At 41.6% G+C, this 12562-nt stretch overlaps 1 protein-coding gene across 37 annotated transcripts in view; it reads right to left on the bottom strand.

Annotated features, from left to right (window-relative positions):
* Caprin2 (caprin family member 2) overlaps positions 1–10937 on the bottom strand; it is a 58233-nt gene extending 47296 nt beyond the window's left edge. For 16 of the 37 annotated variants that reach the window (XM_087659319.1, XM_087659314.1, XM_087659309.1 and 13 more), the window contains exons 1-3: positions 10775–10937; positions 9627–9833; positions 5811–5873 (exon numbers count right to left, since the gene is read on the bottom strand). Coding sequence is in view for 36 of the 37 variants with exons in the window: in XM_087659314.1 (XP_087515440.1) it covers positions 5811–5873; positions 9627–9803 (240 nt within the window). In the remaining variant the exon portion in view is untranslated. 37 annotated transcript variants of the gene reach the window in all.
* Positions 10938–12562: the final 1625 nt, after the last annotated feature.

Below are 12562 nucleotides of genomic sequence, written 5' to 3' on the forward strand. Positions count from 1 at the left end.
CTACCTTACCAATTAAGTTCTAGGGTCAATGGTGTATGGCACTATGCCCAGTCCCCTTCTAATTTAAAATGGAAAAAAAGATCAATTTGGAACAGAACAAACTTACTCAAGCAGGTAAGAGATATAGGAGAGTCTCAGTAATTAAGAGAGTGTAGTAGGACCAAGAGATTGCTGGTGGATGAAGGCACTTGCCACCAAAACTGACAACCTGAGTTCAATTCCTAGAACCCACACAGTAGGAGAAAAGAATAGACTACTTTAATTTGTTCTCTGGCCTTCACATATAGCAAAGGAACATCCACATAGCCACAAAATAAGTAAATTTAAGTAAAGTACACACACACACACACACACACACACACACACACTTACAAAATGTGCATTATTCTATCCTAGGTGTTACTCAAAAGAAAGCATATCTACATACATGTATATATCCATATACACAGAAAGATTATTCATGGAGCTGGAGAGATGACTCAGCAGAGCACTGGATGTTCTTCCAAAGAACCTGGGTTCAATTCTCAGCACCCATATGGCAGCTCACAACTGTCTTTAACTCCAGCTCTTGGGAATCTGACACCTTCTCTCAGACACACTTGCAGATACAACACCAATGCATATAAGGTAAAAATAAGTAAATCATTTAGAAGTATTATTTTAACAGTCCCAAATAAAAACCCAACTATAGAGAAACTGATAAAATATTGCCACACACTACAAAACTGACAAACCTCAAAAAATATTATGCTAAATTTAAAAAGCCAGACAAAGTTCTGGAATACAGTTCAGTTAGTAGAAAGCACTGCCTGAGCCCCTGGGATCAATTCCTAGCACCACCTCCCCTCACACACACAAAAAGGTCATTGCTATATTAAAAGACAGACCTCAGATTCAAAGTCTTTGTTTTAGGGGCTAAGTAATTAAGGAAACTGGCTGCTCTTCCAGAAAACCCTAGGTGAATTCCAAGCTTTGACATAAGCAATCTAACACCCTCTTCTGGCCTCTGAGGGCCACAGGCACACGTGTTGCACAGACATACATAGTGTACCACTATGCCTGGCTATAAAACAATTTTTTAACTCTTTATACAAAATGCCCAGAAAATGAACATTTATAGAGATTAAAAACAAAGCGAAGGATAAAAGGAAACTGAGAGGTTGACAGAATTTCCAGAACCGGATTGTGGTAATAATTGCCTGACTATACAAATATGCTATAAATTAATTTGTACACTTAAATTCTTTTGTGATATGTACATTACAGTTCAGAACAGCTTCTAGAAAAAGTTTGACAAACTGGGCAAGTAGGGTACTGATCTAGCAAGAGCAAGGACCTGGCTCAATTTCCATGATAACAACAAAATTCTGATAACAGTATGTAGAAAAGGAGCTCCTAAATACTCTTATAAATGAATTCAATAATTCTAAAAATCAGACATTTTCATCTCTAAAGTGAACTACAGATAAACTCTATATTCCAGAAGTTCTCAACATGTGGGTTGCAATTCCTTTGGGGTTGCCCATCAGATATACTGCATATCAGATATTTACAACAACAGGAACTATATTGAAGGATCGCAACATTAGGAAGGTTCAGAACCACTTCTATAGACCAATTTTTAATGTGTTCCCTGAAAAGTCTTTCACCTGTCAAACTATGAACGCTGACTTGTTTATGCTATAAAAACAAAAACGACTCAAATATATACCTAGTCATACACAGTAAGTAAACAAAAAATAAAGTACTATTACGTACATTATTATAAATTGAGTGAATAGTCCTAAATAGAATGAAAAACAACCCTGTAAAATATATAGCAATTTATTGATCATAAGGTACAAAAAAAGCAGTCCTATCAAATTTAATAGCAACAGATTTTGTTCAAAACAAAAGTAGGAGCTAGAAAGATAACTCAGTAGTTAAGAGCACTTGTTGCGGGGCTGGGAATTTAGCTCAGTGGTAGAGCGCTTACCTAGGAAGCGCAAGGCCCTGGGTTCGGTCCCCAGCTCCGAAAAAAAGAACCAAAAAAAAAAAAAAAAAAAGAGCACTTGTTGCATTCAAAATTTGTTTCAGTGATGTTTTCAAAGCTTTTCTCTACAATGGAACATAGAGCAAACATTATTTCTTTTTTAAAAATATAATTTGGGTTTATATTATGTTGTCTACTGTGTTTTATCAAAAAAGATGTCATATACAATTGAAAATGATAATATAGAGTTGAACTCTCTCCATTTGTGCTCCTTGTCCTGTCAATCCTAGAGTCTGAAGAAGCCTAACACCTAAAATGAGTGCTTAGAAAGAATATTTCAGGCAACTTCAAAATAGTTTAGAAATTCTTTACTCTTTGTGAATTTTAAGTGAATTCTATCTCTTCCTAATATTCTGGCTCTTTTAAAATATCAAATGCTTTGGGAAATGAACATCTCTTGTAAGTATGGTGCATAGGTGCTTATTCATATTAACATAATTTATTGTTTATTTAGATATTGATGCTTTTTTAATTATGTAAGACCATGCATAGTAACATATACCCTTATTTCCAGCACTCAGACAGGCAATCTCTGTGAGTTCAAGGCTAGCGTAGTCTACGTAATAAGTTCCAGGACAGGGGCTGGGGATTTAGCTCAGTGGTAGAGCGCTTACCTAGGAAGCGCAAAGCCCTGGGTTCGGTCCCCAGCTCAAAAAAAAAAAAAAAAAAAATAAGTTCCAGGACAATTAGGATTCCATGGAGAGACTGTGTCTCCCAAAAAAAAAAAAAAAAAAAAAGCACTTGTTGCTCTTGCAGAAGATCTCCGTTCAACTCCAAGCACCCTCATGGTAGGGTAACTCCAGTTCCAAGGTATTCAATATCCTCCTCTGACTTCCAAAGGCACCAAGCACACATGTGGTACATGGGTATATATGCAGGCAAAATAATCACAAAAATAAAATGATCAAATCTAATTTAAGGGGGGGGAAGCGTAAGAAAGGGAAGGGAGAGATCTTAAGACGCAGTTAGAAGAGGAAGGAGAGTACCAGGAAGGAGTATCAGTGGTGTTTGTGTGCATTACTTGAGTACCAGGAAGGAGTATCAGTGGTGTTTGTATGCATTACTTGAGTACCAGGAAGGAGTATCAGTGGTGTTTGTGTGCATTACTTGAGTCAAGGTGAGCACTGATGCTTGTTTATTATCTATCCATCAAGATCATGACTTATGAGCAACACGCTGTGCGGACCACATCCCTTCAGAGTAGAGAAGGCAAAGAAGACCTCCATCTACATGGGCAGAAAATGTAATGACTGCACATAATCTTCAGAGGACTCTGAAACTAGAAGGAGTACCATTTCATTCCCTCTCACAAGGCAGCAATATTAGCCAGGTACTATTTCAATGTCCCAATGTGTAGCATTCTTCCCTCTCTCCACCCCATGGTGAAAGGTTTTTCTAGCCCGGTCCTAGACCAAATTCAATCCCGCCTTCATAGAAAACCTCTGTGATTTCTCTTTTATGTTCTTGTGTGTATGTGTTCTCATGTGAGTATGGAAGCCAAAGAGAAGCCTCAGATATAATTCAAGCACCGATGTTTTTTGTTGTTTTGTTTTATTTTGAGATAGAATCTTTCTATATAGCCTGGCTTCCTGGAACTTACTGTGTAGGCCAGACCATCCCCAAACTCACAGAGATCTCCCTGCCTCTGCCTCTAGAATGCTGGGATTAAAGATGTACACCACCAAGCCTAGCCCATTGGTCTTTTTTAGGATTTTTTTTATTTTAATTTAATGCATGTGAGTGTTCTGTTTGTACATGCATGTATCTGTGTACCACTTGTATGTCTGTTAGTCATTGAGGCCAGAAGATGCCATTATAGATGATATAAATGGTTGTGAGCCACCATGTGAGTGCTGTGATTTGATTCTCTGCTCTAAAGTGCTGAGCCATCCCTTCAGCCCCCAACATTTATTTTAATGCTATATATGTTATGTATAGATATGTACAGATGAATTCTGGCAACCATGGATGTTGAAAGTATCAGATCCCCTGGAGCTGGAGTTGTAAACTGACTGATATGAGTATTGAAAACTCAACTCAGGTTCTCTGGAAGAGTAGTAAGTGTTCTTAACCACAGACCAATCTCTCCAGTCCTACAATGTTTTTTGTTTTTTTGTTTTGTTTTGTTTTGTTTTGTTTTTGCTTTCCTTTTGATATCGTGGTGATTTTTTTTTCTTTTGAAACAGATTCCACTGGCCTAGAACATGCCAAATAGGCTAGGAAGCCCCAGGATCTGCCTCCACCACTCCAGTGCTGGGATTACAAGAATGAACCACCACCGCACCCAGCTTCTTACATGGACTCTGGGGCCTGAACTCAGATCTCGTGCTTGCACACCAAGCACTTCACCTGAGCTCAGACTAAAAAAAAAAAAAAAAAAAAAAAAAAAAACCCTCAGTGACACCACTCTAACAATACATCCCTTCTATAATTCTTACAGAAAGAGAAGCTTCCACATTTTAAGTTAGTGGACAGAGCATGAAGCCACCACCAAGGAAATAAATTTTGGCTGATCAGGCAAGCCCCTTCACCAGCTGAAGGGTACACCATGCTCAGAGTCACACAATTCAAAGCTAAGCCTCAACAGAATGGTAATTGCTACACCACAGAACTTCGGGGTCAGAGAAGAGGGCAATACTGCAAGGAGGACAATGCCTTAAATGCCTAAAGTCTACAATACAAAACCAGTAATTTTAGTGGCAAGGACAACAGGCCTATGAGCCAGATCAAATACCTTCAGGGCTGGAAGGACAATTCAGCAGTTAAAAAGCATTTGCTGCTTTCCAGAGAACGTGAATTTGGTTCCTATCAGCCACATTGGGCAGCTAGCTCAGAACTGCCTATAACTATAGCTTCAAGGGACCCAATACACCCACCTGTACTAACACGCATACACAGACATGCATAGACATACGTTTAAGAAATAAATCTTAAAAAATTTCAAGCACATTTTGTCCTTTCATAGAAAAACAGGAAATGTGATCAAGCCAAACAACAATGTGTATAAAGCATCTTCTTTTCAGTCCATGTTGCAAAACTGTGGATCCCACAAATTAGATAAAAATTGAAATCACCAGGTATACCCATTAACAAGTCAAACATGTAAAAGATAAAATTGTAGCTGGGCATGGTACCTCATTTTCCTGTAATGCCAGAATTTCAAAGGGTGATACAGGAGTATCACTGTGAGTTCAAAAGAAGAAAATTATCACCAATGTTCATAGTAAAGTTAATTTTTAAAAGGCTTTCATAGCTCAAATATGAAAGAAATGAAAAGAGAGCAACTGAATAATGAGAAAGCTACAAGGAACAGATTTTAGAATAGAAAGGTCAAGTTTATAGAAAGCCAGTGAAGAGTTAAAAACTGAGTATACTCAGTCTTCCTAGCATAAAATAAGTTTCAATGTATATGGTATCTCATCTAATCTAATTTGTGCTATTTAACCCATATCTTCTAATAGTACAGCATAAGCAAGCCCATCTGTAAGATCTAACGAACAAAAACAACAAAGTCACTGGGAAAAAACAGTGAATTCTATCTCCTCTTTGGCCTATCAAGTCTATAGTTTTACTAAATCCATATCAAGTTCTATCAAGAAAGGAAACCAGCCAGGTGTGGTGACACATCATGAATCCCAGCACTGTGAGTTCAAGACCAGCCTGAACAACACAGTGAGTTCCAGAGCAGCCAAGGCTATGTAGAGACCCTGTCTCAAACAACAACAACAGCAACAGCAGCAGACCAGAAGGTCTAACAAAGGCTCTTACAACTACTTACCAACTGGTCTGGGTTAAGCTGCTCTCCATTTTTCAGGCGATCTTTGTAATCTTCCAGTTTGAGCTACAAGAGAGAAACACGCATCTATGGTATAGACTGATATAAAACGGAAGCAAATAAGATTCTTGAAATAAACTAGAGTGCCAGACTACAATTCCATACAGGTAGACGGCATCTGTATTTGAGTTCCAAGTCAGGTGGAAACAAAAAAACAAACAAAAAACAGAGCAGTTTTCAATCTGTCTTTGTCCCATGTAACCAGCCCAGAAGATTCTGTTAGACTTACCACAACTTGGTAAATATTTTGGGTACTTGACCAATAGAAAAAGAGAATATACTCCCAAGAATTTGTCTGCAACTCAAAAATGCAGCAGCCTCAGCTCTAAAAACAATCTGAACACTATAGGTACAAACCATTGTCATCGGGAAACACTGATGCTGGTATTTTAACTAATTCTCTCCCTACACTTGAAACAGGAAAGTGCCTCTAAAGAGATGGAGCGGTGATACATCAGGAGGCACACGTGCACAGGAGTTAAATCAGTGGGCAGTGCTCGTGGTGGCAGGACAGTGTGGCAGAAGGATGTTTCATTCCCCAACAGTCACAATTCTGAGATTCTGAGGTCCAGTCTCTCAACTTAAACTGATGGGCGGCAGAGAACAGGTTAGAGGGTTGAGTTCCCATTGTATATGAACTCAAAGAGCCTCACAGAAATAACATTCTATGTGAATAATAGAAGTACTAAAAATTGGTATCCCAGTACAAATTATTCAGCAGTTAAGGCTTATTCTGGGGGAAGAACTATAGCAGCATTGTTAAGAATATAAGCTCCTCCTTACATTTAAATGCATTGTAGAATCTGAAGTTTCCCAAAATCAGGCACAAAAGCAGGTCAGTGTGCTTAGAGTAGAGTTTTTGATGTGTGTAGCATACTGAAGTGTGAATGGGTACGTGGCAGTTACCTAACTAGAAGATGAAAATATCCACACTGGTAAAAACTTTTTATGGGAAAAAATGTGTGGCAAGCTGACAAGATACACAGAGCTGTTGGTATGATAGGGTAAGTTCACTGCTATTAACATTAGTATATGTGTCCAGTGATGGAAATTTTTATATTAGATCATATGCCAGTCAAATAACTCTATTTCCAGAATCTTTAAATAAAGACATTTAACTTTTTAAAAATATTATTCTGAAATTATAAAAGTCTTTTAAAGATTTAATTATGTGTATCTGTGGAGGGTATATGCAAGTTAAGTGGTGAACTGAAGTTGTAGATAGTGTGTAAGCTGCCTGATGTAGCTCTGGCTGTTCTGAAACTCTTACAGACCAGACTGACCTTGAACTTAGAGATTTGTCTGTCTCTGCCCAATTGCTAGGATTAAAGGCATTTGTCACAGTGACCAGCTTTGTGTACATACTCTTAACCTTTGAGCTATCTCTCCAGCCCCAAATCTTTCTAACATTATTAGTGTATGTGCATGTGTGGAGGTCAGAGGACTTTTGGGAATTGATGATCTCTTTCTACTGCATAATCCTAGGGTTGAACTTAGGTCATCAGGTTTGTGCAGCAAGCAGCTTTACCAACAACCGTGAAGCCACTTCAACAGCCTGAATTTTTTCTCTTTTTATAAGTCTACCTAAGTAGGGTCTTAAGTCAATCATATGCCCCAAACTAGAGGTGCTCAACCAGGGCAATTTATTCCCAGAAATATTTGAGGTTATCACAAATTGCAGGGCCTAAGGGAGGTAGACAGTGCTTGTGGTATTTTTTTAGGCAGACACCAATGTTGTTGATAAACATCTCACAATGCTCAGGATAGACTCTCACAACAAGGAATGATCTAGCACAGTGGTTCTCAGCCTGTTGAGTCCTGACCCTGAGGTCACGTATCAGATATCCTGTTAAGTAGCAACAACATAATTTTACCATGGGGGTTGGGGGACAGGTCACCACAACATAAGAAACTGTATTAAAAGGCCCCAGCATTAGGAGGGTTGAGAACAACTGACCTAGCATAAAACACCAGTGGCATCATAGCTGACTAGCTCATCCACACTAGTTCATGCTTACAGGTATCACTGTTACCTGTTGAACTGAATGCATGTGCCTGTTCATAATAGTTAACTTTCTAACAGAAGTGCCACAATGTAAAGCTATCCTTCATACTAAATTTGCTAGTTAAGAAAATACATAAAGGGGTTGGGGATTTAGCTCAGTGGTAGAGTGCTTGCCTAGCAAGTGCAAGGCACTGGGTTCGGTCCTCAGCTCCAAAAAAAAGAAAGAAAGAAAGAAAATACATAAAATGGGCTGGGGAGATGACTCAGCAGTTAAGAATGATAGCTGCTCTTTCAGGGGACCCAGGTTCAATTCCCAGCACCCACAACTGACACCATCACAGACATATATGCAAACACCAATGCACATAAAATAAAAGCATGAATTTAAAAACCCACAGGGTGGGGGATTTAGCTCAGTGGTAGAGCGCTTGCCTAACAAGCGCAAGGCCCTGGGTTCGGTCCCCAGCTCCGAAAAAAAAAAAAAAAGAAAAGAAAAAAAATAAAAAACTAAAAACTCACAAAAATAAAATTCATCTATTAGCCATAAATTCCTGACATAAACCACCATACTATACCACAAACATTTTGTAGGTTCTCCTATACTGGTTTTCGGTCTTAAAATGCTTTCCTAGAAGGTGGAGGTACTGGTCTGATAGACAGGCATTCAGAATTAAAAATACTATGGTAAGGCTGGATAATACAGAAATACACATACTCAGTTTCTGCACTGAGGAAAGTCATTAATGAATTTCCACTAACAGACCTTGCATTGACTAGTTCTCAGTGCTAAGGAACTTGTGCTGACCCAGGAACAACATTAGGAATCAAATGCACGCATCCCAAAGATGTATGGGAAATGATAAACAGAAACTACCAGCCATTGGCTTCGGCACTAACTTCCAAAGCCAGGGAAGTACATATACGTCCCCACTAAAAAAACAACCTTCCTGCCAGGTAGTGGTAGCTTCCCTCTTTATCCCCAGCATTCAGGAGAAAGAGGCAGATCTCTGTGAGTTTGAGACCAGTCTGGTCTAGAGAAAAACCCTGTCTCAGGAAAGAAAAACAAAACCAGCTTCCTAAGGTTTTACTGGTTTTTCAGCACGTTTTTGAGGGAATGCAGATCCAGATACGTCCAGCTTTAACTGTCAGAAGCAGATGAGAATCAAGACACAACATGCATCCCAAGGGACTGGGATGATTGGGTCACAGGCTAAATGACTCAGGAAATGAGAAACTGTGTACATCTTTACCCTATGACTTACTGTAACGTTAGCCTAGTAAGAACCCAAGTCCCTTTACAGAGCTGCCTACAATACTCTCACCAACCAATCTTAAACCTGTATCTAGCAGCAGGAAAGAAAAAACAGTGCTGAAACATTTTCTGGCTCGTGGTAAAATTCTTCCAAAGACTGCGGCATCTGTACTGCCATATCACTTGCTACGGTCACAAGGGAAACAAAAATATCAAGCTATTCCTCATGTAAGATACAACAGTATAACTCAAGAAATGAAATCAGACCAAACATAGCCAACTCTTCAAATATTTCCAAAGCAGCATGTGAAGAACAGTTATTCAGCTGTGTCGGCAAACGAAGCAAACCTTTAGCCATGATGTTTAATTGTTCCCAGGCAACTAAATCTCAAGGTCAATTAAATTTGCACGAAGATCTATGCTCTCTGATATAAAGAATGTCAGCTCCTTCATCTGGCGTAAGGTCATGCACAATCAGGAATGGGAGGTGGTGGAAAGTTACCTTCTTCTTCTCGATGTTCCTAATTTTGTGTTTAAGGCATATAAGTCCATTATCAATATAGGTTTCGTATGCCTGGGAAGGAGATGCAGCAGAACTGAGAGTAGACTGCAGGGGGCTCAGAGCCCGCTGGTTTTCCCCTTGCTGAGTGTGGTTCACTTGGGACTTGGCTGACTTCATATTTCCCACTCTTGCCTCCTCTGAGGGTGACTGGTAACCGAAAAGGGATGAAGAGAGTTGTACCACTGAAACAGATAGGCTAAAGGATGGGGGAGGGGGAACGCGGCGAGGGGTGGGAGGAGCTAAGTACCAAAGTAAACTAAAGGTGCACATCGAGCTTTCAATTCTCTAGAAAACCTTTCTTTAAAACGAAATGAACTCAAAACATAACGTTGCTTCAGACAGCTTACCTCCATTCCCCTACTAACGGCAATTGGCTGCAAGCAATAGCCAATAAAGACAGCCTATACGTAGGCAAAATTTACACTATAGGAACGTTTCCAGAAGTTCTATCCCCCCACATGGAGAAGAACTGCTAAGCAAGCAAAAGGCTTCTGATCTCCTCATTCTGAATAATTTCTATGGTCATCAGGGAGGAGACTGGGGATGACCACTTCCCAATTAGCACCTTTTACGTGAGCGTTTACTGCCCCAACTTCAATATATCTCAAGGTCTAAGTTTCTTGATCTAGAATGATAACGTCTCATAGGCTGTCCAGGCCCTAACCAAGTGCATTCTCCTGGACACAGCTGCCAAATCTTCTCACAAACTGCACGCCGAGGTGGCTTCCAGTTGTGTTTACAGTAACTCACAATCACTCACTCCCATACCGGCAAGCCTTCCGCTGCCTGCACCAAGGAACCGGGAAACCAGGGAGTCGGACACTTCACCCCTATTCAGGAAGCTTGCCCGTAATGAGTAAGACCAGAGCTAGACAGCCCCTGCACACCATTGCTCGTTCAAGTGCCCCAAAGGCCAGAGTAGAGGAGGCTCAACCAGGGTCACAGGTCTAAGGGCCCACGCAGCCCAACAGACGCAGAGCGCTCTGCAAAGCCGCTGAGGAGCCCGACCGCAGAAAGCTGGGACACCACGCTATTCCACCCGGCCGCGGCCGCGCAGACCCGCCCACCCCGCCGCCGCCCTGCTTCACCTCCCCGGCTGCCTCCGAAAGCGCGCGGGAGCCCAGCGCACTGCAAAGTGGGCCGACGCCACCCCGCACTCCCTTCTCCTCCCGTCCCTTCCTCCCTCCTCAGCTTAGCCTGCGGCCGCGGCCGACAGTGCACCCAGCCAACTCCGCTGCTCGCGCCCAAGTTGTGCCCTCAAGGCGCGCGCAACTTATGTAGGCCGCGCAGGGAGCGACCACGCCCAGATACCGCCTATTTCCGGTTCTCTGCCCCGCCCTCTAGCACGCGATCTCCCCTTTGGAAGCTTCGCCTTCCGGCGTCCCCTCCCAGTCCCCGCCCCTCCCCCCTCTCGGACTCCGGACCACCACAGTCCGCCCTTTTCCGGTACCCGGGACCTGCGGGGGATGAGTCCTTTCCGGTGCCCATCTCTGCAAGCCTGCGCTTGGCGCGTACCTTCCCTACGCTTCGCTTCAAGCCTGAGGCTCTGCACCTGGTTGCTTGGATGCGCCCGCTTGTTTCAGCCAGCACTGGCTGGTTGCGTCCCCCAGTGCAGATGATTTCAATCCTTGGAAAAGAGGCAGCAAGTCGTGCGCAGAATGACCAGATAAACTCGCCTTCAGGCACTAATGGTTTGAATGGGCACTTCTGAAATACAATAGCACCCTTGCCCCTCAGATGATCTTTTTTTTTTCATTGTAGAATGAGGAAGATCACCGTTTCCTTTCAGAGGACTCAGCCTGTAAGAGCAGAATGCTATGGGACAGCCCTACCACCAGAGCAGAGAAGATGACTGCAGCCTTTTTAATAGGAGGGTGTGCGCCAAGGCTATGTGTTGCTATGAAGCAATTAATTTTGGTGGCACTGAAAGAGCTGGGAAATTTACTTGTTGGGTTACATAAAGTTAGTAAGAAACACGAAGAATATCGGCTTCTGAAGGACTGGTGATGATTCCTGTATCTAATGAGGTTTTAGGGGTGGCTTACTCTCTAATCCCAGTGAGACAGGAACAGACCTGAACAAAAGATACTATCTCATAAACTAAATAAACAAAATAATAAAGTTAATAAATTAAAACTTGCCCCCAACTCGTGTCCAAGTATTTTACCAAATAGAATTGGTTTTAAGACCTATCATTGAGGCAAGTATAATTATTTAGAACAGGATGGTCAAAAGCATAATCAAGTAAACAAATTGAAAGTCACCTTGTCTTTGGCACTTCCTGACCGTCTGAGTCCATCCTGGTAGTATTATATATCTTCTTTTATTGTATTTTATTCTATCGTACATATTATGTGTGTTGATGTTTTGCCTGCGTATATGTTTGTGTTTCTTGGTTGCCTGGTGCCTGTGTAGGTCAGAAAAGGGTGTTGGAGACCCTGGAACTGGAATTATAAACAGTTGTGAACCACCATGTGCGTGCAGGGAATTGAACCCAGGGAGGGCCTGTGGAAGAGCAACCAGTGTTCTTAACCACTGAGCCATCTCTCCTCCCTCTCCTGTCATGTACCTTAATGGTGTATTCTAGCTTTGAATCTCTGAACTACACATGCAACTTGAATATTAGACGAACATTGGGTTGTCCGTCTTCCTCAATTATAACCAGACGAAGAACCGGCTACTGAGCTGAGGAAAGAAGGCTAACACACTTATTTACCTTTTGCCACACAGAGTGGCCATGGAGCCTGTGATGACACACATCAGGTAACTGAACTGGCACATTTACATCTGCATAGGCCTTTGTTGGCCCGTGCTAATAACCCAAAAATAATATTTCCAACCAGGGTTGGTGGCACAGGCACAAACCTCCCAGCACT

Source organism: Rattus norvegicus, chromosome 4 (assembly GCF_021556685.1).
Source record: "Rattus norvegicus strain SHRSP/BbbUtx chromosome 4, alternate assembly SHRSP_T2T, whole genome shotgun sequence".
NCBI lineage: Eukaryota > Metazoa > Chordata > Mammalia > Rodentia > Muridae > Rattus > Rattus norvegicus.